This window comes from Trachurus trachurus (assembly GCF_905171665.1).
Source record: "Trachurus trachurus genome assembly, chromosome: 22".
Lineage (NCBI taxonomy): Eukaryota > Metazoa > Chordata > Actinopteri > Carangiformes > Carangidae > Trachurus > Trachurus trachurus.
Window position 1 is genome coordinate 3292376 of NC_139907.1, and position 27084 is coordinate 3319459.

The 27084-nt window shown below is 42.5% G+C and overlaps 3 protein-coding genes across 5 annotated transcripts in view; 1 reads left to right on the forward strand and 2 right to left on the reverse strand.

The window, feature by feature from the left end:
* esr2b (estrogen receptor 2b) overlaps positions 1-27084 on the forward strand; it is a 59780-nt gene that overhangs the window by 16157 nt on the left and 16539 nt on the right. Inside the window, exons 1-7 of one of the 3 annotated variants that reach the window (XM_083998806.1) lie at positions 751-789; positions 3590-3725; positions 5035-5614; positions 7743-7936; positions 10235-10351; positions 11967-12341; positions 14097-14235. In XM_083998806.1, coding sequence (XP_083854932.1) covers positions 5142-5614; positions 7743-7936; positions 10235-10351; positions 11967-12341; positions 14097-14235 — 1298 coding nt within the window. In that variant the 5' untranslated portion in view covers positions 751-789; positions 3590-3725; positions 5035-5141. Of the gene's footprint in view, positions 1-690; positions 790-3589; positions 3726-5034; positions 5615-7742; positions 7937-10234; positions 10352-11966; positions 12342-14096; positions 14236-27084 lie in introns of those variants that run through there. The other 2 variants (XM_083998805.1, XM_083998807.1) reach the window with 2 other exon arrangements.
* On the reverse strand, positions 18556-19997 carry LOC311006133 (nuclear factor 7, ovary-like; the record flags this gene model as incomplete). Its single annotated transcript, XM_083998835.1, has 1 exon — positions 18556-19997. The coding sequence occupies exon 1, from the start codon at positions 19963-19965 to the stop codon at positions 18556-18558; it is 1410 nt and encodes a 469-aa protein (XP_083854961.1). The 5' UTR covers positions 19966-19997.
* On the reverse strand, positions 21289-24830 carry LOC311005866 (uncharacterized protein; the record flags this gene model as incomplete). The annotated part of the gene is made up of 2 exons (XM_083998475.1): positions 21289-21648; positions 24168-24830. 2 exons carry the CDS (start codon positions 24828-24830, stop codon positions 21289-21291), a joined length of 1023 nt encoding a protein of 340 aa, XP_083854601.1.

Consider the following 27084-nt stretch of genomic DNA (forward strand, 5'->3'; position numbering starts at 1 on the left):
TGAATAAAATACTAAAATAGGACAAAGAGAGAAAAAACAGTCGCAAATTAAATATGCATGATGTACTATAAAACTATAAACTGTGCAAAGGCAGAGAAAGAAGTCTCAGTCGTGACTCGTGAAGCAGATCTAAGAGCTGTAGGAGACAAAACTTTATATTTCTGCAAAAATGAACCCTAAACCATGTTTTCAACACGTCCTGTAGCTGCAGAACTCACTTCACAACAGACTATTGGTAACAAAACTAACTTATTTTTTGGTATTTTGGCATAACGACAACTGGAAATTAGAAGAATAGAATATCATGAATTATTCAGGTAAAGATTTTAGTGACATCCAACCAAAGCAAAGTGGAAAAAACAAACAAGTTTTAAGTTGTGGTTTATTGTACATCTTGCAGTCAAAGTTGTAGCATGTGCAGCTGGTTTAATGTGTTTTAAAGCTGTTTCACTTTCAATTGTTCCTGTATTTGCTTTGTTTGGCCCTTTTTTTAGTTTTTAGTTCAGTTTTGGTTGAGTCCAGGAGAAGCTGAGCCGTGACCTGAGGCTGGTTGTCGGTTGTCGGTGGTAACGTGATTAAAAGAAGTGGAATAAATGGCAGAGTTGCATTAAGACAGTGTCCTTTGACCCCGTGTTGCCTGCCTGCCTGCCTGGTGGTTTACCATGGACGGCTGCCATCAGCGCCAGTGTGTCCAAAGCTCAAACTTGGGCACAGACGCTGTGACACAAACAGCTCAGTGTGGTTCAACTGGGAAAAGTTGCAGAGCCGCGAGTTTCAGCCTGAAGACGAGTGAGTGTTTTAACCTTTGTCGTGTTCTCCGAGTCGGTTTTAGTCTGAGGTTGGAGGTTGTTTAATGTCACGCTTCTCTTTTTCTGTCTGTGATTAATTAAGTAAATTTATGCTGCGACTGTTTAATTCTGGCAAGTCTGAGAAAATAATCATGTGTGAAATGTCAGGCAGAGTGGAGGCAGTTAGGTTTACTACAGGTTTATCATCTGTGGTTGGATTTCTGTCGGTAAAACAGCCAAGAAGCCTACTTCTTCTACTTCTACTTCTGCTGCTGTTTTTTAAATCTCAACTTGTTGTGTTTCACAGACACACAGACAGTTTCAGTGGATGTAAATGGCCTCACCAACCACAGCTCATTAATCTAAACCTTTTAAATATTCCTGCCTGGTTGTAGTTTCTCGCTGCTACGCTAGTTCAACGTCTGACCAGAGGTTGTTTGATGCCAAATCCACGAAAAGCACAAAATAAACACAAAATAACTTCATTCAAACTCATTCAAACTTCAAGTTTTTTCCTCTTGTGACTCAACTGAAAATCTCAAAAGTGTCACCATCGCATTTGACCCCAGTTCAATACAAAGGCCGTGCACCGATTGACTTTTTCCTGTTGTTAGCGACCATCCATTTTCATTCTCCACTTTCTTCTCATTTCATTTTAAAACACCAAAAAAACAACATAGTTTATATTAGAATTTTTCCAATAACTACTGTACATTTTTAACCAAATTTGTTTTGCGAATGATTTCTTTGGATACTTGCAATATCTTCACTGGCCACCAGGAGGCTGCAGCCATCCGATTGGGAAACACTGATTTAACCCCAAACGCAAACTTCCAGAGGTTGTCGAGATTAGTTTAAGGCTACGTTTACACGGAAACGATCTGAACAGAAAATGCAAAAGTGGCGTTGCGTTCTCACTTTTTATTTCGCGTTTAGACGTTTAGCGTTTTTTGGGTGGAAATCTGCGTGCACATGGTGATGCAAAAGTCTGTGGAATTCAGTGTTGTATGCATGCCAGTACAACCCAGGTTTTTTCCTCTTCTTCTTCCTATCCACAGGTCGTAGCAATCGGAGCAGACCCTTTACATGGGGACGCAACGGCGGAACGTTTTTTAGGATTTCCACTCTGGAGGGTGGTTTCACTTTTTTGCGTTTTCAAGCTCCCAAAACGCTGTCGCCGTCTAAACGAAAGGCACATCTGATTAAATATTTTGCGGTTTTCATCTGCGAGCGTTGTGGTGTAAACGTGGCTTAAGACTCGGCTTTAACCTCGTTAGAAGACTGACCAGCTGTGTCCACCTGATGAATCCATGTCTCAGTCAACAGAGCTGAAGCTGAAGCTGAAGCAGAGACTTCCTCTCAAAGCTTAGTTGTGATGCGTTCAGGTGCTGCTGGTCAAATTATCCATCAGGGGCACATCCTCAGAATAGAAACTGGTGTTTCCTGTTTGCTGCAAGAACAAGAACAGAACAAGCTGTTGTGTTTAAACATCAACACACAGGATGAATACAGCATGTGAGTGTTGTATCTGTAACACGGCGTCAACATGGCTGTGTGATCCGCACTTAAAGGACAATTCCGGGCAAATTCAACTCGGGGCTGTGTTTTCCTAACATTTTAGGTCTAAAAGAAGGAATCTGAAGATTTTCAGTGTAATTGCTCCTGTTTTGCGGTAGTTGTGTCTGTCCCTGCATCGCCACGGCAGCGATGAATGGGAGCAGATTGAAGTTCTGCTGCTTAGGCTGTTTACATCCCTCAAAGCCACAGACAGCGTTAGATGTCCACTCAAACATGCACCCAGAAGTTTATTAACTTCAAGCAAGCCGACGTGTTTGTAAAACTAGATCTAATTCAAAGTCTCGCGGAGTCGAGACCCAAGTTGGCGCTCGGTGTGTTCAGGTGCAGTCGGAAGCTCCTGTTTGTGTCATAAACACAGGAATATCAACTCTTGACTTGCTTGAAGTAAATAAACTTCTGGGTGCATGTTTGAGTCGCCATCTGACGCTGTCTGCGGCTTTGAGGGATGGAAACAGCCTAAGCAGCGGAACTTCAATCCGCTCCCATTCATCGCTGCCGTGGCGATGCAGGGACAGACGCAACTACCGCAAAACAGGAGACATTAAACTGAAAATCTTCAGGTTCCTTCTTTTAGACCTAAAATGTTAGGAAAATACATGCAGCCCCTGAGTTGAATTTGCCCAGAATTGTCCTTTAAACGCTCCGCTCCATCATGACGCTGTCCGGAGCGTTTGAGGGGAGTTCGTCGTATCGACCTGTGACGACTTTGTAGTTTCACAGTGGACAAGGGACGGTGTATTGTTTTGTGAGCGAGGACGGTTTGACCCGACCTGTGTGACAGACGGACCGTATCGATTGATTTTTGATGTGATTGACCTTCACTTATCACTTATCTGGTCTTTGGAGCTGTAGCAGGACTTCCTTTAGGCCCCTCACACAGGGAGGTGGAGGTGGCTGCTTATGAAAAATCAACTCACCTGGTTCATTTATCAAAACGTCATTCATTTACTTCATGTTGCTCTGCAAAAAAAACTCCAGTTAATGATTGGAAATGTGATTTTTAGCAGAAGCCAGAAGATTCAGTGAATTATTAAAACTGGGGAACTCATCAAAGACCTAAAAGCATGATCTGATGTCATATTGTTGGATTTAGCGGTGATATTGCAAACTGACGGAGCTGTGGATTCCCTCCTGTTCTGTTTGTTGAAACTCTCAGATCTCAGTTTGTCCTCTCGCTGTGATTCACTCAGTAAAAATCCCATTATCTTGTGTTTTTCATGGAGTTTTTTTCTCCAGCGTCCTTGAACAACCGCAGTTCCGCTGGTGGTGAAACGACTCCCGTTAACTCCCAGTGAGCCGCCGCCGCGCTGAGTCACAACAGCTCGGCACTGGTGGACGCTCCGCTGCAGTCTAGACGGAGTTAAGGCGAAATAATAAAACAAAACAGTCTTATCCGGTGTGTGTGAACACTGACCAGATAATTTTCCTAGAAGGATGCGTTGCACAGTTTGGGAAAAACGTCATGAGCTCATTGTTTTCAGGAGGAGATCTCACTCACTCTGGTGTCAGCAGAAGCCTTTTCTTTGAAACTGATGAAACTTTTCACACTTTTATGCTTTGATATTTGTTGCAAAGCGAATGCAAAACTCACTTCTCTTCCTCATTAGTGTCTGTGCTGTGGAAGCCGGAAAATGTCTGAGCAGGAAACTAATGGAAAAAAAAGAAAGGCACATTTTGTATTTTGGTGTTTCGCTGTGCTTCGACTGCTTTGGCAACACTACTTATAATATTTCGATTTCCCTTCTGCACGTTTTATATTGAGCTGGTAAACAGGTGTGTTGTAAATGTTACATAACAGATTTGGTTGAAATGCCCTTCAGAGGATAATAAGCTGGTATAGGTGTATATAATGAGCTTAAAAAAAAAAAAACACTTTAAAAATTCAAATTTTTAAAGGGATAGTTCACCATTTTGGCAAATTGGCCCATTGCCATAATCCCTATAGTCATAGCAGTAGGTTTGTTACCTTTAATTGTCGGTGCAAGCTATTTTTAGAGCGGCGGAGCAGAGCCGTGAGCTGCTCAGAGCTACGCTATGGAGGCTAATGGGATTTTTTGGTTTCCCTCATTAAACTCATCAAATACACAATCCAACAACTCCACAACGCTCTGGTGGACAAGTTGTGACCTGCACATTCACCACGCTATGAGATAATAACACAACGTTACCAGACAGAGTTGTTTTAGAGGGAAATTCATGCAAAACCGCTGATGCACGTTGCCTTCAGGGACAGTTTTTCATCAAGCAGTCTCTGTATTTCCCTCTAAAACAACTCTGTGTGGTAACGTTGTGTTATTATCTCATAGTGTGGTGAATGTGCAGCTCACAACTTGTCCATCAGAGCGTTGTGGAGTTGTTGGATTGTGTATTCGATGAGTTTGATGCAGGGAAACCAAGAAATCCCATAATGAGCCTCCGTAGCGTAGCTCTGAGCAGCTCACGGCTCTGCTCCGCCGTTCTAAAAATAGCTTGCACCGACAATTAAAGGTAACGAACCTCCTGCTATGACTATAGGGATTATGGCAACGGGCCAATTTGCCAAAACGTTGAACCATCCCTTTAACAGAAGAAGCATTATAAATTCAAATCTGATTTGGGGGGTTTAGTTGACAGCCCTAGTGGGGTCACATTAAAGATCTAAAACCCTGTGTTCGTCTCTCTGCTCCAGGACTCGTCTGCAGAGGATCATGCAGTAGAAGAACCGACTGCAGCGTCACGTCCGTCATCACACACAGTTCGACCCCCCACCCTCCTCATCCTCCTCCCCCCCCTGACATGGCCTCCTCCCCCGGGCTGGACGCTGACCGCCTGCTCCAGCTCCACGAGGTCGACTCCAGTAAAGCGTCAGAGAGGCCGAGCTCGCCGCCGCGGCTGCTTCCCGCCACCGTGTACAGCCCCCCCGTGTACAGCCCCCCCCCAGCCCTGCCGCCGCCGCCGCAGTGCATGGACAACCACACCGTGTGCATCCCGTCCCCGTACACGGACAGTAGCCACGAGTACGGACACGGACACGGACCTCTGACTTTCTACAGCCCCCCCGTGCTGGGCTACGGCCGACAGCCCGTGTCGGACAGCCGGTCGTCCCTGTGCCCCCCCCTCAGCCCCTCGGCCTTCTGGCCCTCCCACGGTCACGCCAACGTGCCTTCACTGACTCTGCGCTGCCCCCAGCCCCCCCCCCTCGTCTACAACGAGCCCAGCCCACATGCAGCGTGGCTGGAGCCCAAAGCCCACGGCATCGCCCCCAGCAGGTGGGACCGCCGAGCCTGACCCACACCGGGGGGGGGGGTATTTATTTATTATTTATCTATTGGTTTATTTGACGGGGACAATGCAACACTAATCAACGGTATTCAAAGGGATAGTTCAACATTTTGACAAATTGGCCCATTGCCATAATCCCTATAGTCATAGCAGTAGGTTCGTTACCTTTAATTGTCGGTGCAAGCTATTTTTAGAACGGCGGAGCAGAGCCGCGAGCTGCTCAGAGCTACGCTACGGAGGCTCATGGGATTTCTTGGTTTCCCTCATCAAACTCATCAAATTCACAATCCAACAACTCCACAACGCTCTGGTGGACAAGTTGTGACCTGCACATTCACCACGCTATGAGATAATAACACAACGTCACCAGACAGAGTTGTTGTAGAGGGAAATACAGAGACTGTTGATGAAAAACTGTCCCTGAAGGCAACGTGCATCAGCGGTTTTGCATGAATTTCCCTCTAAAACAACTCTGTCTGGTAACGTTGTGTTATTATCTCATAGCGTGGTGAATGTGCAGGTCACAACTTGTCCACCAGAGCGTTGTGGAGTTGTTGGATTGTGTATTTGATGAGTTTGATGAGGGAAACCAGAAAATCCCATGAGCCTCCGTAGCGTAGCTCTGAGCAGCTCACGGCTCTGCTCCGCCGTTCTAAAAATAGCTTACATTGACAAATAAAAGTAACAAACCTAATGCTGTGACTATAGTGATTATGGCAATGGGCCAAATTGCCAAAATTGTTGAACTATCCCTTTTAAAGAAACTGTAAGTGAGGCAGAGTTACCCAGTGAGGCTCATTGACATCTGTTGTCCCTGGCCAGATGTAAACTGAAAAAGATCATCAAGTAATGCGTTAAAGTGCAACTTACACATGAATTTACCAAATTAAAAGCTCATAAAAATAAAAAATAATAAGACACAGCAGCAATGATATGTATTAAAAATTGCACACAATGGTGTAATGACAGCTGATGATGGCAGGTGACACACAGCAGCACTGGCACAACATAAAATCAACATGTGAACAGCACATCAAGCTGAAAACATCCTGTTGGACCTTTGAATCCAAAATAATACTTAATGTTGCCTTTGCCTGTGTGTTTTACTTTTTAATCCAAGTTAATAGTTAAAAATTAATCTTAGGGCCTGTTAATGCGTTCAATCCCCTGACTGAGCAGTAACATCTTCAGTTGTTTCCAGTCTGGGATCAGTAAAGTTCTTCTTGGTTTTAATCTTAATCTAAAATTGTAGTCAGATTACACCTGCTCTTATATCCAAGCATTGTTCCCTGTGCTAAAAATGTTGTACGAAGAAGAAAAAAGAAAATATTACTTTATATTCCTCACTACAAGACCAACACAAGATAGTCAAGAAGGAAAACATTTAACCTTATGTGAAGTTTACAGTGTTAAAATCTTGAATCAGGTCTGTTTATATTTGGATGCACTGACATCAAGTGTCCAAACTAATACCTTGTCCACATATAGAATATTATTTTATTAGGAACGAGTCATTACGCTTATAATAACATTTCCTGCCAGGTACAATGCTCCTCATATTGTTTTTGCATTCAAAATCACCTGAAGCATGAAATACAATCATTTAACAGTGATAAAGAACAACTGATACAACAATACAATTACACTATAATATTGTTTATCATGATATTTGTCCTGCACGTTATGACGATGCTCAATTTTCAGTTTTCAGCGTATCTGACTTTTTCCTCCAGAAAACTTGAGCGCGGTGCTCTCAGTGCAGGTTGATCTACTCTCACTCTCCAGGATCTATTTTCTGTTATTAGGCTGTATATTTAGTCATTACCGGCGCTGCCAGCTCTTCCTGTTGATGGCCGCAAAGACAGCGGCCGTGGATGTTGGAGATTTCTCCACCCCATTATGTGTCAATGATGAACGCTGTCAGCTTTCTGATGCAATTTTCCCGTTGACTGAAATGCGGTTGTGGAGACATTTTGCAGGGGGGCGGGGGGGGGGACGCAGCACCTGTCGAAGGACTTTTAATGGCAGGTGAATGACAGGCTAAAATCCTAAATGTCAAGTTGTCCCCTTAACAGCGTCTGTGTTTTTTTTTCTTTCTTTCTTTCTTTCTTGCAGCTCCATCATCAGCTGTAACAAGCTGCTGGGGAAGAGATCGGAGGACGGAGTGGAGCGGCTCAGCTCGTGTTCATCCACGCCGGGCAAAGCCGACATGCACTTCTGCGCCGTGTGCCACGACTACGCCTCAGGGTACCACTACGGCGTCTGGTCCTGTGAGGGCTGCAAGGCCTTTTTCAAGAGGAGCATCCAAGGTGTGAACTTTAAAGGGATACGCCAACATTTTTTTTTTTTCGTGTCTTGCCTCACTCCCGAGTCCATGACCAGCAGATAGACACCATCCTTTCGACTGTGCGTGCAGTAACAAGGGAGATACAGGCAGAGCTGGCACACCGCTAATTAGCTTAGCTCAAACGCTGGAAGTGTATGGGTAGTGTTAGCCTGCCTCCTACCCGAGCCGAAGTCAGCAGTCGGAAGCTGATTTCATTTTAGCTCTAAACTCTGTAAATATATCACTTTATCGACAAACATGTTTAGGCGAGAAAGTAGCCGTCTAAATACCAGCTGTTTACAATTTTGTTCGGACGAATTCGGTGCTACTCAAGCTAGCCGTTGTGACCAACGCACTTCCAGTTACTTTCACAAAATAAAACACCCGTTGCCCTTTACATACAGAAAACCACGATAGAATTTGTGCTTTTACTTTGAAACAGGAAGCTAACCTACCCTCGATGTAGCTAGCTTGAACCAAAATAAACCGTCTTTGCTTGAACCCTCCGTTTTGACCGATCTCGTCCCGTTAGCGGCATTTGACCGCTCAAGATGCCTTACCGGAGAGTTTTGTCAGCTCTGAGACGAAGATCGGCCCGCCGGTTTCCATTTAGAGTTGCTGAAGAGTTTCTCTGATGACTTTAGGTGGAGGCAGGCTAACACTACCCATACACTTCCAGCGTTTGAGCTAAGCTAATTAGCGGTGCGCCAGAGATGGGGACTCGAGTTTGCGACTCGAACTCGAGTCGCACTTAAGTCGCACCCACAGAGACTTCAGACTTGACTTGGACTCGTGCCCTAAAGACTTCAGACTCGACTCGGACTCGTGTTTTGAGACTCGTGAACAATCTTTATTTTTTTTGGCTCGTGCCTCCCTCCTGACAGGACGACCGACAATCTTTTTTTTTTTTTTGCCGTTAACACACCACTAGCGGAGCAGCGCCACATGGCCGGTAACGTTATTCAGATGGAGGTTAGATCTTCATATTGAACTCCTACAGAGTGCAGCCAAACACCATGTCTAAAGAGAGAGGAGCAGCAGAGCTCCTCTGACAGCGCAGTCAGCTGCTGCGGGTGAGTGACAGGTGACTGTGAACCGGCTTTTTTTTTTTTTTTTTTAATAGCGGCACCGTCCGTAGCCTACATGTGAGGCACAATGTCCGTTTGTTGTCAGACCTTCCTTCACGGGGACTAGCTGCTGAATAACTGGCACATATCAGGCTACTGTAGGCTAAATCCTCCTGTTTATTTATGTTTTTGCTGCGAAATATGACTGAAGGCCCGTATGGAAGTCTGGACGTGTCGACACGCCCCCATGAGTTGACGGAGCTAATTAAAAAAATAATAACAACCAGTTCTTCTCTCAGAAACATGCGGTTCCAGAAAGGTTTTGCTGCACGTAAAGATGTGAGCTATAGGTACCATACCATACAGATCTTATGACCTATAATTAACAGCCTAAATCATGTTCCATGTTGTTCATTTGGGTTTTCTGAAATCAACAAAGCAAAAAAAAGAGAAAAGGCCAGTGCAGAGGGGCAGAGCAGCTTTGATTCTTTCTTGACTCAGAATACAGTTTCCTTTAAAGGAAAGCTTTCATTCTGTGTTTTCTTCATATTGCATTGCAATATCCTGTTTAAAGTGATCATATAATAAACAACTAATCAATACTGTATAGATAAAGGAGTGATAATAACCTACAGTAAATGCTTTGAATCTCTTAGATATAGCTGTGCAGTATCTTTAGTAGAGCGGATAGCAGCAGATGATAGAAGGCTCATTACAACCAGAAGAGACAGGAGACTTTTATTTTTTAGAGACTTGAGACTCGACTTGGACTCGTGACCAAAGACTTGAGACTTGATGAAGTCTCACCCCTCAAAGACTTGAGACTTGACTTGGACTCGTGACCAAAGACTTGAGACTTGATGAAGTCTCACCCCTCAAAGACTTGAGACTTGACTTGGACTCGTGACCAAAGACTTGAGACTTGACTTGGACTCGTGACCAAAGACTTGAGACTTGACTTGGACTTGCAAAAAAAGACTTGTGGACATCTCTGCGGTGCGCCAGCTCTGCCCATATCTCCCTTGTTACTTGCACGCACAGTCGAAAGGATGGTGTCTATCTGCTTGTCATGGACTCGGGAGTGAGGCAAGACACAAAAAAAAAAAGTTTGGCGTATCCCTTTAACTTTCTCTCTCTCTCTCTCTCTTGTTGTATCTCGCCACCGTTTCCTCTTCCTCATCCTTCTAAATGATTGTTTTCTATTTGTTTATCAGGGCACAACGACTACATCTGCCCCGCCACGAACCAGTGCACTATCGACAAGAACCGGCGTAAAAGCTGCCAGGCCTGCCGCCTACGGAAATGCTGCGAAGTGGGAATGATGAAATGTGGTAGGTGTGGTAGATGATGCCTCCACAATATGAACAGTCATTATTAGGGAGCCAATCAGAAGAGAGGAGGCTCTGAGCCTCTATTTCTGAGTGATCCAATAAAAAACAGAGCAGATTTCAGAATAAAACACTCAGAGAAGCCAAATCCTGCAAGACTGCTTCCTTGTGACATCACAAAGTGACAGGAAGTCCTGACGGCTGGTTTTAAGGCTCAGTTGCTGAATACAGGCTGTGTGCATTTCTCTGTGGACTGAGGCTTTGATACTTTCACAGTATTGATATAGAACCTAGAGCTGCTTTATAATCACACTACACATGGACATCTACCTTTATACTGTATGGAGCTTTAACACAAACATCTACCTTTATTTTGAAGGAGCTTTAACACAAACATCTACCTTTATACTGTATGGAGCTTTAACACAAACATCTACCTTTATTTTGAAGGAGCTTTAACACAAACATCTACCTTTATACTGTATGGAGCTTTAAATGTCCAGATGTTGAGCTCTAGTCAAGACCTCCTCCTCCTCCTCCTTCTTGTTCTTGGTTGATTTGTGCAGATTGTAGCTCTTTGTCTTTGGAAGCAAAGCAAACGTTTTTTGCTGCAAGAAACTTTGAGCCCGTTTGAGAGATTTATGTCGGGGTGAGAAAACAACGTGTCATGAGTCAGTTGAAGCTTTTACTGTACACGTCAGTCTTTTTTATTGTCTCTTCAAGTCTTGTATTTCATGACTCATTCAGTTCAGTGGATGTTTGTTGCCGTGACAGGAACCAGACTGTTCCACTAAGTGAGAAAGGAGAAGATTATTGAACATGGTGATAGTGAGTCTGGTTGTGTTTATAGATGAAGACATGAAACCGTCTACTCAGGGAGTTCCTCCTGGATCCAAGTCTTAAAATACAACAGAAAAGGCACAGATTCAGGTTTCAGAGCTGCTCCTAAAACAACACGAAGCGGTGACATCACAGGTCATTAGGGGTGGGAGAAAAAAATCGATTCACATAGGGTATCGCAATTTTTTTTTGGACGATTTTGATTTTTTTTCAAAAATCATTTTTCTTTTAATTATTTATTTATTTATTTATTTATTAAATATTGTGCAATGTGCATTTGTTTGCCTTTTTTACATACAGGGAGTCCAGGTTTTGAAAAGGGTTTAAGTTCACTTTATAATGGAGTATGTTAATTTATAGGCTCCTACAGTATTTGTGTGCAGATAAATGTTAAAATGTAGCAGTTTACCTCAGTCTACAGTATATCTCATTTTGTCAGAAAGAGATATAGACTCCTTTATTTTTGCCTCTTTTATGCAGTCCAGGCTTTTGAAAAGAGAGTAAACGTATATATTGCTGCTGAATAAATCTTAAAAACTGACTTACATGTGATTTTTTGGGGAAATATGTTTCCTGGAATAGTCTGTAGACAATCATAATCATTCAACTGTTTCACTGGTGTTAAAAATGCAGACTAAAAATCGAGAAAATCGGCAATATCGTAGAATCACAATTTGAATCGAATCGGCATCCAAAAAAATCGTAGAAGAATCGACTCGGGAGAAAAGCGTATCGTCCCAGCCCTACAGGTCATGTGATGTCATGTTTCTGTTTGCAGGAATGAGGCGCGAGCGCTGCAGCTTCCGAGGAGCTCGACATCGCCGTGGCGGCGGCGGCGGCCTTCACCCTCGGGACGCGACGGGCCGGGGGCTGGTGAGGGCGGGGCACGGCCCTCGAGGAGCTCAGAGGCATCTCCACGTGGAGGCGCCCCTCGCTCCCTTCGCCCCCCTCCCCCAGGGCAACCACCACGCCCACCACCCGACCATGAGCCCCGAGGAGTTCATCTCCCGCATCATGGAGGCGGAGCCGCCCGAGATCTACCTGATGGAGGAGCTGAAGAAGCCCTTCACCGAGGCCAGCATGATGATGTCGCTCACCAACCTGGCAGACAAGGAGCTGGTCCTCATGATCAGCTGGGCCAAGAAGATCCCAGGTCAGAAACAAACTACTGTCACACAATCTGACCTCAGAACAGTTCAATTTCAAAGACACTTTACTCTTTAAAAATCATAAAATAGTGAGATTCAGATTAAAAACAGCAATAAAACAGTATAAAACACAAATTATATATTAAAAGCTTGTTCAAAAAGCTGAGTTTTGAGCATGGTCTTGAAAGTTGGGAGGTGTGTGCAGATACAGATGGGTTTGGGGAGTCGACAACTTGACTACAGTGTCCTGAAAATGGAAAGAAGACAATCATTAACTATCTTGAGCAGTTTTGTCCCAACGTCTTTATTTTGAGGTCTTCAAAATCGGTTTACACACTGAAAAATATTGTGGATTCATCATAATGTTGTTTAATAGAAAATATTATCTAATGTAAAAATATGGATCACAATATTTCACTTTTTTTACTCACAAACATAGAAAATATGGACAAACATCACATAAAATCACATTGTACATAACAAAAGATGGCACAATAACATTAGATTTTTTCTTATATTTAAATTTGAATGATCTTTTCTTTTTTTTTTCTTCAGGATTCACATTTTAAAGTTCACTTCATTATGTTCAGTTTTGTATGAATTATGTCCCTTCTCTGCTCCTGTACTCAAACCTTGATGCAATCCTGCTGCTTCTGTCGCACTCGTCTCCCAGTTATTTAATGTCTCTTCAGACTTAATTAGAGTCCAGTTTACATGTAGTAGACTAAGAAGAGGACGGTAAACACATCATCTGTCCACCGGTCTGAGACGTTGTGGGTCACAGAGAAATGAATAAACACTCAGATGAGACAAAGAGTGAATGAACACAGGCAGGAAACAGACTGTAAAACTTTAAATCTGTAAAATCTCTTTATTTCAGTCCTCTCCTCTCCCTCCTCTCCCTCTTCCTCCTCCTCCTCTTCCTCCTCCTCCTCCTCCTCCTCCTCCTCCTCCTCCTCCTCCTCCTCCTCTCAGCCCGTTCAGCTCTGCAGGTGTCTTCTCAGGAGAGGTGTTAATGTGAAGGGATCACACAAAGACTCCAGTTTTCTCTACAAAGACCATTTTTCCCTGATGTTTTTTTTTTTCTTTTTTCTCACAGACAGAAGTGAAAATGAGTGAAAATGAGTGTGTAGTGTCTGAATTATAAAAGATCTGGAGAAAAAAATAGAAAAGAAAAAAGACAGATGAGACCTGCGCTGTCAGAGCTGATATTTTTTATTTTATACAGTATATCTTTGTCTATAGCTCACAACAGAACAGGTGTCAGGCTCTGTTTCTGATTCTTAGTTACTATAATCTACGTATGAGACGAGTTGACGAAGCAGCAGCTGTCACACTGATGTTAGGAAGCTCATCAATTAACAAAGAACAGGAACCAAACATTTTAAATTAATAGGTAATTTAGTTTTTGAATTAATTGTTTTAATCCAGTTGTCAGTTTTCTGCCAGGCTGAACTGTGTCACATGTGTCAGACTGACTTTTGACCATGTCAATCATTTCATCCTTGAGTCCTAACTTAGAAGAAGTTTCCTTCACCTCTGACTTCTAGAGCTTTGTGTTCACTACGATATATTATCTAATATATATATAATCTAATGTAATAATGATAATAACCTTTATTTCTATAGCACCTTTCAAAACCAAGGTTACAAGGTGCTTCACAAATACAATATCAATGAAAAAATAAAGCAATCGTGAGAAAACATACAGAAAAACAGTGAACAGGCATAAGATCAAGTTGTATGTCTTCTCACCTCAGGCTTCTTAGAGCTGAGTCTCACCGACCAGATCCACCTGCTGAAGTGCTGCTGGCTGGAGATCCTGATGCTGGGCCTGATGTGGAGGTCTGTGGACCATCCTGGGAAACTCATCTTCTCCCCCGACTTCAAGCTCAACAGGTGAGAGAGCCACTCTGCACCGTGCACCCTGCTCCGTGCACCGTGCACGTTGACCGACCGATGAGCTCATTATAGCATCAACACAACACAGTGAGTCTGTGAGGAGAGAAGATCTGACACAATAACAGTTTATTTTTTACTCTGAACTCTATGTACTTGTTATTTAAGGGTTTCATAGATATATGTAACTTAAATATGCTGAAAATTCTCAAAAACCTTTCACTTTTGTTAAGAAGTGAATAATGTATAATGATTTAGCCTTTAGATGATTTGTCTCATCTCTTCTCACTCTCTGATTAACTCTCTGAGTCAGAGTCAGAGCAGGAACATGAACTCGTGAATGTTGCTGCTCATCCTTCAACAGCTGCAGCTGCTTGTCCTGCAAGTCTTTTATCAGTTTAATTAAAAAGGTTGCTACATGTGAATACATCACAAATAAATACATTTATCTCTATGAGGAGGAGCACAGTACTCCTGTAAAGAAATAATAGATACATTTATTTATAACAAGTGCTCAAAGACGCTTACTTAAGCAAAATTAAAATAAAGACACATCAAAAAAGAAATGGAATGAAATTAAATAGATAAAACTTATAGAAGAACAGAAATCAGACATATTTAACTACACATTAAAAGCCAGTTTTATGCTTTTACTTCTGGTGTGAAGCAGCTTTATCTGACAACAACACCGTTACAACCTGCTGCAAAACAGCTCCAAGCAAAATGACATTACACAACTACAGCAGCAAATAAGAATAAAGATTTAGTAGAGAAAAAAAAAAGACAGTTTTGTCAAAGATCCACATGAATGTAACGGAGAGTGTGTGGAAACGTGCAGTTCAGGGGTCAACGACCTCAGACACACAAAGACTCCACGCCTGAAATAAAACCTGTTTGTACATAATGAACTTCAGATTCTCATGCTTCAGTCTGCTCCACTTTAAAGGTAAGGGTGTGTGTGTGTGTGTGTTTGTGTGTGTGTGTGTGTGTGTGCCGTGTACTTGCTGTTCCTCTGGTTATGGAGGTTTATGGTGTAATCTTCCCACATTGTTCCTCTGTGGTGAGTTGACGTCACACAATAAACAAGCAGCGCACAGAGACCTTGAAGCGCTGCAGATAGCAACACACACACACACACACACACACACACTCCCTCTCTCTGTGTGACTCCTCTTCTCTTCAGTCTTTTATCACTGGCTACTCCTCCGTCACTCACACACACACACACACACACACACACACACACTGACCTTCAACTTTGTCCAGACGCTCGGCGGTCTGTCTCTGTCTCTGTCTCTGTCTCTCGGCCGCTCGCTCTCCGTGTGTGTTGATGGTAAACAGGCGACAGTCAGTGGGTCAGTGTGTAGCTGCACGTTGTGTTTCCTTCTCTGCTGTTTAAGGAGCAGCTGCTAACATCATTTTGGGAGGTTGCATTATTATTAAAGTTGTATTTAAGTTGGTGTTTGTTGGTGCTGAAGCTCTGAGGTTTAGTTTTTTTTACCACTGTCTTTATGCTTTTCTCTTTTTAAATCGCGGAGAAACACGAAAGCTAAAGAGTTTGTTCTGCACAAACATAGAGTTCACATGTTCACTAAGTTTTTTTGTGTTTCTGTGTAGTTGATATAGTCTGGTTTTATTTTCTCTTTGTGCAGCTTGATGTTATTACAGGTCATAAAGAAGATGGAGGTAAGTTGAGAGAAGGTTTTAGATTTATTATTGTTGCAGGTTTGTACATTGAATAATCTTAGAGTACAGATGCACTATGTGAAATACATCTTAATAATACAAGAGATGAATGAATACATTCTGATCTATACTCTATAATTATAATAATATAATAACAATACATTTTACAACTGCTCAAAGATACTTTACACTTTAAAAATCATAAAATAGAGCATGTCAGAGTGTAATTCAATTAAAAACCATAACCATACCATAATAAATAAATTATAACATATATATATAAACATTGTCCTGTCGAATGAAGACATATAAAAACCTGTCACACTTCAATGCAACAGAAACGATCTCTGCTGATTTACTGAATGTAGCAATTGCACCTGAGTTCAGATCCTCGACCTGGACCAGGACCAGGACTCCCCTCCTCCTCCTCCTCCTCCGCTTGGCTCATTCAGATAAAAGCTCTTTTTAAATGTGATGAAAAGACTGAAAACCAGCAGGTTCAGACTTCTTCTCTCTGTCTGCACCGCCCGTTCTCAGGCTCTTTGTTTGTTTCCTACTGAGAGAGATTTAAACATCTAAAAAAGACTTTATGTATGCATCATTTTAAATGCAAACATGAGTCAAACCAGAGGAAACTGTGTTTATTATGTATCTGTTTGGCTCGTTCATGGTTTTGCAGGACCAGAGGATTCAGGACCAGTTTGTTGCTGTGTGATTAGAGAGAGACTGAGTAATAAATCCAGAGTGAGACGATGTTACAGCTCCCAGGAGGACGGCAGCGAGACGAGGACACTGCAGTCGTCCTGCGGTCCAGCAGCTTGAGCTCCTGTTTGACCTTTCTCCTCCCACTGCCACGGAAACCGTCACTACAGGCTTTACAGTTCAACCTTGATGTGTTCTCACAACTGAGCTCTGTCGGTCTGTGTAAACTCTGTCTCCTTGGACCTCGGAGCAAAAACATCCTGGACCTAAAGCTCCGACAGATGGAGCAGGATCTCCTTCTCCTTTTCCTTTTCCTTTCACCTTGTGTGTAAAAACACAAACCAGATCTTGGATCAGTTGCGTCTGTGTGAATTAACCACATTGGAAGTTTATTGGTGTCTCAAAAACAGACGGTGTGAAGTCGGAGGTGTAAAGTTGGAGCAGGTAACGGGACCATAGTTGATGTTTTGTGTAGCCAATCAACACTTGATGTGATGGTTGTGGGAGCCGACGTGAGGAACCTGAGGAACCTGATGATGGTTTCAGCCTCAGTCTGCAGCTCGCCGCATAAATTTACATCCACGCTGGCGGCCGCGGCCTCACGTCCACGTCCTCTGGAGCTCATTCTGCATCTTTGATGTGATGGAGCTGCTGCGATCCAAATAACAGCAGCAGCAACACACACACACACATACACGCTGATGTGTGTGTGTGTGAACTAATAAGCTGCAGTGTGATCATGGATGTAACACACCTGCACACACACATTAACCAGCTGCAGAACGAAAACTTCACCTGGTTTTGCTCCTTTAGATTAATACATGCAGAATCAGATTTGAGTGCAGAAGAATTATGAATCTAAAGGTATTTATTTTAGCTTTATTTTATCTGCATTTCCATAAATACACAGAAGATTGAACCAGGAGGAGCAGTCATGATGTTTGTGTTCTTCAGGATGTTTTTCATTAAACAAACGTTACGACTCCTCGAGAATAAAGAATGAGTTTTACGTGGATTTTTATTTTTTATTACTATTATTATTATTTTATTTATTTATTTATTTATTTATTTTTTTTACATCTGTTCATTTTAGTGTTTGATAAAGGAGCAAAAGGGGAAAAAAACAATAAATAATCTGCATCACCATCTCTTATTATAATAATATACCAAACCGCCTGTGTGTTTGAACACACTTCCAAAAATATTTAACATGAAAAATGACAGACTTCTTTAATTCTTTGAAAGATTTAATCAGCAAAAGAAAATTGACAAAACATTGTTGAATATTGATTATAAATTCAAAGATAATGAAAATATCACTAAATTAACAAAGGTAAAAGAATATCATTTACTTCACCTGTTTCAACAATACAGGTGGTCAAAAACTTTATCAAACCTCCGGTCTCCTCTGTCTGACATCATGTGATATAAGAAATGATAAGTAAGTTATTTGTACATTAAAATTATTCTTGAATAAGTTTTCCAAGCAAAAGATTCAACAATACAAATTATGATTTTAAGCAAACAAAATGGTTACAACAGGAGGAGGACAGTGTCTTATATATTGGACATAAATAATGATGTTTCTAGCTCATTACAATTGACTTTTGTATGGAACAGCAGTCAAGCAGTAACACTGTTTCCTTCCTTCTTATTCTTTTTTAATCCTCCATGACATACAGACATTAACAAAATAGTTGGTTCCCACAACTTGTCAATTGTCACTGAAATAACTTGCAGTGTCTTCTCATTGATTCCATCATGATTCATGACAAAATATAGAAATAAAAGCCAGTGAGAAGTCAAAGAGAAATAAAGAGTGTTTGTAATAATGAGACAGCAGGAGGACAGGTGCAGTTTAACAGGTTCAATTAACTGACTTTTCCCTTTAAGAGATAAACAACATTATAAATATGATCATCCTCTTTATCTCTAACTGCTCTGCTCCACTGTCACTGACACCTTCACTGGTAAAAGCTTCAATGGGAGATTTTTAAAACTGTAAATGTATGGAAACATCTTCTCAGTGAAAGTGTGTGTGAAGGTGTGTATGTGTGTGTTAGTATCAGGATCAGAGAACGACAGTTTTCCTCTGTCGAAGTCCAGATTCACTCTGATCCTCTGAAACTCCTTCTGCACTGGGAGATCAATGACTGGACCTGATGGTGAACATGCTGAGTATTTACCTTCGCAGAAATATATTCTCCATAATCCAGAGCACATGTTGTCTCCCTTCCTCTGCACAGACTCTGTTAACACACCCAGTCTCCACCATGTATTGTCTCCAACCTCGACATCCCAGCTGTGAGTCCCTGAGTTAAAACCCTCAGAGCCTAAGACAGAGTAGGAAGAATGAATCCTCTCTGGATTGTCAGGAAGCTGCTGTTTGTTTCCTCCTCTCACACTGGTCAGATCTTCAGACAGGATGAGTTCTGGATGAGCAGTGTTTGGGTCCAGAACCACAGGTCTGTAGGAGACCATGTCCTTCATCTTGTTCCAGATGTTGAAGGTCAGGTTGCCCAGGTGTTTGGCCTGGTCTATCAGAGCTCCTGAGTCCAGCTGTGGATCCTCCAGCAGGGGGCGCTGCTGGACTCTTTCCACTGCAGCCTTGTAGTTGAGCAGGAATGAGACGTCTTCAGCTCTCAGCTCGTCCTCTGTGGCTCTGACTGTGTGTGAAAGAGCTGCTATCTCTCTGCTCAGAGCCTCCATCTTCTCCTTCATCCTCTGACTCTTCTGCTCCTCTTCCTCCCTCAGTGCAGCCATCCTGGCCTCCTCTTCCTCTTCTAGAAACTGGTGAAGCTTCTTAAACTGCTCCTTAATCTGCCTCTCTGTGCGTCTAGCCTGGACCTTGATGTGTTCCTTAATGTGTTCTGCTGTTCGACCAAACTTCACCTGAACTTCTTCAAAACCCTTCAACTTCTCCTTTAAGGGCTCCAGAGTTTCCTCAAGTTCCTTCTTGAGTTGTGAAGCAGCTTCATCGATGGGTCTGAATCTGTGGTTGGTGTGTGTTTCTGAATCTCTGCAGATGAGACACACTGGCTGCTGATGGTCCAGACAGAAGAGTTTGAGTTTCTCAGAGTGCAGACTGCAGAGAGCCTCTGAAGATCTCTGCTCTCTCTGCTGTAAGAAGCTCTCACACAGGTTCTTTATCACCAGACTAATAGGTGGTTCATCTCTTGAAGATCTTCTGTTACAAACTGGACACAGTGGATCTCGTTTCTCTCTCCACCAGCTCTTCAGACAGTCTTTACAGAAGCTGTGGCTGCAGGTCAGAACAACAGGATTTCTGAAGACCTCCTTACAGACTGGACAGCAGAGATCCTCCTCTGATCTGGAAGCCATTTAGTCTGTGAGTGGAGCTGAAAACACAGCAGACAGGAAGTAGAGTCAGTCATGGCTCCCCTCCCTCCTCTACTGACTTGACTGAAGTTTACTGTGACTCTGAGTCCAGGTTTTAGTCAAACTCACCTTCAGTGTGTGGAGTGTCCGCAGGTTGAAGCAGCAGTGTTGTAGCTGGACTCACTCTCAGGAAGTTGTTAGTTTGGTCTGAAGCTGAATCTGATTGTCTCTTCTTCAGTCTGCGTCTCTGGGACTGAGGAGGAACAAACTGTTCCCTGGTTTATCATAGGTGAGTCAGGTGAGGGTGCGGAGGTTTGTCAAGTATAAACAGGAGTTTCATTCCAGATCTTTGATTCATTGCTGGAAACAGTTGATGCAGCAGCTCTGTTAAGTTTCTGTTTGTGAACATGAATCAGAAAAGTCAGAAGAAATAGTTCCTGTCAGATAATTGTGGTGCAGTGAATATTAGTCACAGAGATGTGGAGGAGAATCATGAAGAGCTGTGACAAGAAAATCATCAAGAAAAGTATCAGGACTTCAAACTTGCAGGACTTGAGTGAATGTGTTGTTTGTCTCTGATGAAGTGTTGGACAGAAACCAGGATCAGCTCCTGACCTTTGTGAGAATCCCTTAGAGTTCAGGCCTTGCACTAAAGCTGTGTGGTTGAGTTGAGACTCACCTATAAACCTAACATCCCACTTTATGATCTGATTGACCAGGTGTTTGTCCTGCAGAGACGAGTCACTGAGTAAGGACACAAGGGACAAAAGACACATGGTCAATAAAGGCTTGATAACAGAGGGTCACCATGGTAACATCAGAAGTTGAGGCGGGACAAATTTCTGAGGTAAGACAAACACTGATGAACTTTTTTACAAATGGCCTCAGAGTTTTTATTAAAGGTTCACTTGGAGTCAAGATACAGTTTCCAACCCGCTCCACAGGACTTTGATGATTGTAGATGAAGGTAAGAAATTATTTTGAGTCGTGCTGTGTGAAATGCCAAAAAGGTGAGGGTTGCTCTAAGGCACCGACTGAAGAACTTGGCTTCACAACTCCACTGAGCAAGAGTTGGGTTGCTACAGCAGGTCTTCACCCCCTTTCACTGGTGTTTCATCGATCTAAGCCCACAATACCTCAGGAAGGTGGGGGATCCAATGCCCTGGATCTGCCCCTGCTGACCACCATCCAACTCTTAAGACGATCCTTCAGCTGGTTGGGTCTACCACTGCACCTCCTGCTGTATCCAGGTCCACCAGGATGCTGTATCAGCCAGTCTGATGACATTTCCTATCAGGCGCCTCCTTACCACCCCTTCAGTCCCCATCAGTCCAAGGCTCCTCTAGAGTGACTGTCCAGAGAAACCTCTGCAGCCGACCTCCATGGTCGGTTCCAGGCCTTCCATCCATTCTGCTGACTCTTGAGGATAAGGTTCTGATGTTTCTTGATCTTGTGCCCATGCACCTCCTCCATCCTCTCCTCCCAGGTTACTATTAATTCAATAAGCACCACCTGTTTGGTGCCTCTAGACCAGAGAACAATATCTGGTCTGAGGCTAGATATGGGGCTGTTTCCTCTGGGAATTTGAGCCTCTCTTTCAGGTCTACCTGCATCTCCCAGTCGTTTTGCTGAGGCCAGGATCCTTTTGTTCCTTCGTGCTGCAGTGCTTTCTCCTGAACTGACAAACTGGACAAAGTGGGACGCATCCAAACGTTGTTTCTGTTTTTCTATGCCTGTTTTACACCATCCTCCGTCCGAACCAGAATCTTATCATGACTCCATTGGCAGCTTGACTGGCACGATGAGAAGACATGTTCAAGATTTGCAAACTGTCCACAGAGCTTGCACTTGGGACTCTCTGTCACCCCCCATGTGTGGAGGTTTGATGGAGTAGGCAGGACGTCATAGAAGACATCAACAACTTTACCCAATGTCCTTCCATGCTCAAGATGTCCTGCCAAGTCAGTGACCTTCCCTGTAGCCCCTCCCACTTTGTCCAGCTGCCCAATAATTTCATCAACACTTCACTTTATTAACAGAGACTTTTAAAGAAACTGGTGACGTATGTAAATCAATAAAAAGTTCTGTCCCTGGATCGGACTTGAACATCTCATTCATCCAGAAGACTAAACTACTAACTCTGTCTGATCTACAGAATGAGTCCTGTTTTCTTCTCTTCTCTATTGATTAGGATCATTTATCAATCAGGTTGAAATATTCATGTGTTTGATCTGAACGTGTTTCCTGGAGAAGAAGGAGACATGAGTTCATTGATCAATGTTTATTCTCACGTATCCAGGACTGTAGAACAGGAGGATTCCCATGATGCACCAGGGCTCTCTCTCTATAACTTTGTGTCCTACTCATGGTTTTGCTTCTCAGTATTGTTATCATGTCTGATATTGATTAATGTATTGATCTCCTCATATTAGTGATGATCAGGTGAAACTCTGAGCTGATGTTATTTAGCTTGACTCTCATTGATGTGAACCTGGACAGACACAAACTCTTTCAACGTGCACAACATGTCCTGTTATAAACTAATGTAGATTTAGTTAAACGTTTGTTATATCTGACGGACATTTTTTTGTTTGTTGTCAAAGATGAAAAGATCACTAACGTCCAAACTTTAAAGAGACACTTCTACCAAACTCCTTTTGAATAATTGTCCATTTGAAGACCTTGTTGTTCCACCTGTCTTCACTCACTGTAAACAGACTGATGTCATTTCCTGTTTACATTCACTGACATAAAGTTCAATAGACTCAGTTTGGACATTTTCTACTGACTAAAGACAGATTCTTCTCTTCAGCACAAAAACCTTCACCCTCAGTTCAAGTCAATTCAATTCAAAAACTTTATTGACATCAAAGTTTCAAAAAACAATTTTGCAAAAGCATCAATATTTGAGACAAAAAACAAGATAAGACACAAAAATAGATAAAAAATAAATATGCAATAGAAATATGAATTTCATGGAGAGCATAAGCCATAGTTACTAACAATGTAGCACTAACAGAATCAGATAGATAGTCAACAAGGTGTTCAATACAAATTATGATTTTAAGCAAACAAAATGGTTTCAATACGAGGAGTGCAGTGTTTCATAATGTTGTTTCTAGCTCATTAAAATTGACTTTTGTATGGAACAGTAGTCAAGCAGGAACACTGTTTCCTTCTTATTCTTTTTTAATGCTCTGTGATATACAGATGTGAACAAAATAGTTGGTTCCCACAACCCACAAGTCACGGAAATAACTTGCAGCGTCTCCTCTTTGACTCCATCATGATTTAATACAAAATATAGAAATAAAAACCAGTGAGAATTGACTTCTCACTGGTTTTTATTTACCAGAGACATAAAGAGTGTTTGTAATAATGAGACAGCAGGAGGACAGGTGCAGTTTAACAGGTTCAATTCACTGACTTTTCCCTTTATGAAATAAACAACATTATAAATATGATCATCCTCTTGATCTCTAACTGCTCTGCTCCACTGTCACTGACACCTTCACTGGTAACAGCTTCAATGGGACTTTATCAAGAGTGTTAATGTATGGAAACATCTTCTCAGTGAAAGTGTGTGTGAAGGTGTGTATGTGTGTGTTATCAGAGAACGACAGTTTTCCTCTGTTCAAGTCCAGATTCACTCTGATCCTCTGGAGCTTCTTCTGCACTGGGAGATCAATGACTGGACCTGATGGTGAGACAGCTGAGTATTTACCTTCACGGAGCTGTATCCTCCATGATCCAGACAGTATGTTGTCTCCCTTCCTCTGCACAGACTCTGGTAACACACCCAGTTTCCAGGCTGTATTGTCTCCAACCTCAACATCCCAGCTGTGAGTCCCTGAGTTAAAACCCTCAGAGCCCAGGACAGATAAGAAACAATCACTCCTCTCTGGATTGTCAGGAAGAAGCTGGTAGCCTCCTAGTCTAACACTGGTCAGATCTTCAGACAGGATGAGTAGTGGATGAGCAGTGTTTGGGTCCAGAACCACAGGACTGTAGGAGACCATGTCCTTCATCTTGGTCCAGATGTTGAAGGTCAGGTTGCCCAGGTGTTTGGCCTGGTCTATCAGAGCTCCTGAGTCCAGCTGTGGATCCTCCAGCAGGGGGCGCTGCTGGACTCTTTCCACTGCAGCCTTGTAGTTGAGCAGGAATGAGACGTCTTCAGCTCTCAGCTCGTCCTCTGTGGCTCTGACTGTGTGTGAAAGAGCTGCTATCTTTCTGCTCAGAGCCTCCGTCTTCTCCTTCATCCTCTGACTCTTCTGCTCCTCTTCCTCCCTCAGTGCAGCCATCCTGGCCTCCTCTTCCTCTTCTAGAAACTGGTGAAGCTTCTTAAACTGCTCCTTAATCTGCCTCTCTGTGTGTCGGGCCTGGTCCTTAATGTGTTCTGCTATTTGATCAAACTTCACTTGAACTTCTTCAAAACCCTTTAACTTCTTCTTTAAGGGCTCCAGAGTTTCCTCAAGTTCCTTCTTGAGTTGTGACGCAGCTTCATCAATGGGTCTAATTCTGTGGTTTTTGTGTGTGTCTGAATGGAGACAGATGAGACACACTGGCTGCAGATGGTCCAGACAGAAGAGTTTGAGTTTCTCAGAGTGCAGACTGCAGAGAGCCTCTGAAGATCTCTGCTCTCTCTCTAGTAAGAAGCTCTCACACAGGTTCTTCAGCACCAGACTAACAGGTGGTTCTGACCTTGAAGATCTTGTCTTACAAACTGGACACAGTCGATCTTGTTTCTGTCTCCACCAGCTCTTCAGACAGTCTTTACAGAAGCTGTGGCTGCAGGTCAGAACAACAGGATCTCTGAAGACCTCTGTACAGACCGGACAGCAGAGTTCCTCCTCTGATCTGGAAGCCATTTAGTCTGTGAGTGAAGCTGAAAACACAGCAGACAGGAAGTAGAGTCAGTCCTGGCTCCCCTCCCTCCTCTACTGACTTGACTGAAGTTTACTGTGACTCTGAGTCCAGGTTTTAGTCAAACTCACCTTCAGTGTGTGGAGTGTCAGCAGGTTGAAGCAGCAGTGTTGTAGCTGGACTCACTCACAGGAAGTTGTTAGTTTGGTCTGAAGCTGAATCTGATTGTCTCTTCTTCAGTCTGCGTCTCTGGGACTGACGGAGAACAAACTGTTCCCTGGTTTGTCTCAGGTGAGTCAGGTGAGGAGGCGGAGTTTTATCAAGTGCACAGCTCATGTTTCTCTGGGACTGAGGAGGAAATGCAGCAGTTTCCAGGGTTGAGTCATGTGAATCATGTGAGGGGGCGGAGTTTTGTCAAAGTGAAACTTAAGCAGAATGATGTAGCGGCTCTGTTTAGTTTCAGTTTGTGAACAAACGCTTTCAACTCATGCAGATTTTGTTTTGTTGCACTGATGATGACTTTAATAACAGTTCGAGTTTTTCCTGTTTCCTCCCTCACCACCTTCTGACACAGTGAATATAAAAGGGCCCTAACAACCTCCAAGGAAGCTGATCAATAATCATTTGTACTTTTCCTTTAATGCCAGTTGACAGTGGTGGTGCGTTCACTGTCTGCTGGATTTACCAGACATGACTCAGGTTTGGACTCATCTGCCACCACATCTGTATCCCTGTCCAGAGGCTGAAGCTCCTTAAATATGATGATGTTTACATTATTAAATCTGATCTAAAGTTCAATAGACTCAGTTTGGACATTTTCTACTGACTAGAGACAGATTCTTCTCTTCAGCACAAACCTTCACCCTCAGTTCAAGTTGATTCAATTCAAACGTTTTATTGGCATGAAAGTTAAAAAAAGAAAGAAAAATGGACAAATATGGATTTAAAAAACAACAACAATAAATAATAGAAATATGAATATCATGGAGATTATGGGGGGTTATGGAGAGTTGGTTACTAATAATGTGGAGTTTATATGGAAGTTTTTCTGTGCCATCTGAGTTTGAATATGAATTTCTAAGACTGAATTTTTTTAGCATCAAAATCAGACTTTGAATTTTAAAAACCATCAAATTTCTAGCACTGAATTTTTTTTTGCCTCTTGATTTTTTTTAAATGTTGAAATAAATTCAGTGTAAAGAAAATCAATGTCTCAAAATATTCTGTTTTTCAAAATTCGACATGTAAAAAAAATTCAACATAAAAAAATCTGTATAAAAAAAAATCAGTTTCTAAAAAAAATTCAACATCTCAAAAAATTCAGTGTCCAAAAATTCAACTACAAAAATTCAGTGTCCAAAAATTCAACTACAAAAATTCAGTGTCCAAAAATTCAGTGTCAAAAGAGTCAACATCCGGGTCACCAGGGAGAAGCAATCGATCCCTGTCTCAATAAGGACTGCTTCTGTGTGACACAGGTCACACACAGGCGACGGTGCGTCGGTGAGTCTGTTTACTTTATTTGCCATTTGTGTTCGTTAAATTGAGTATTAGATATTAGCCGGATTTATTTAACAATATCTACAATGAACTTTTAATGAGGTGGCGTTCGTGCTAAACTACGTTAGTAACTAGCTAACGGTATGTGAGCATAGGTTGAGGCTAACTTACTTTCGGTTCTGAGGCAGCGAGTATGACGACTGACAGTAACTTACAGTAACTTACAGTACTAAGTTACATTAAACAGTGATAGTGTTAACTGGGCATGTTTGGGGGGAGGGGGGGGGTAATTAGCGGCCAAGCGCGACCTGCCCGTGCGTGCGTGCGTGTCTGTGTGTGCGTGTACGTGCGTGTACGATGGTGAAACGCTTTTTTTTTTTTTCTGAAACACTGGGTGACAGCATATCGTGGTTGCACTAAGTTAGTGATGGCAGCTGTTGACAAACGGCTACAAACAACAAACCAGTCTATACCCACCAGTCCTCCCATTAGCTGGACTACTCTCCTTGCTTTACCTGTATTTGGCCCAGCCTGCTCACCAGAAGCTGCATTCATCAGCTCCTCTTTGACTGAACGATCCCATTTCCCATATTTTTCCATACTCCTTACTAAAATGAAACGTAGTTAATTTCTGAGTATTTATTCCTCGGACTGCGCTCCTTAAATAACTGTTATAGACCACTGTGGCCAGCTGCGTCCCAGAATTTCCATTTGCGCGTCTATTTTTTCTCATTAGTTAAAGCAGAAGTAAGTGATATA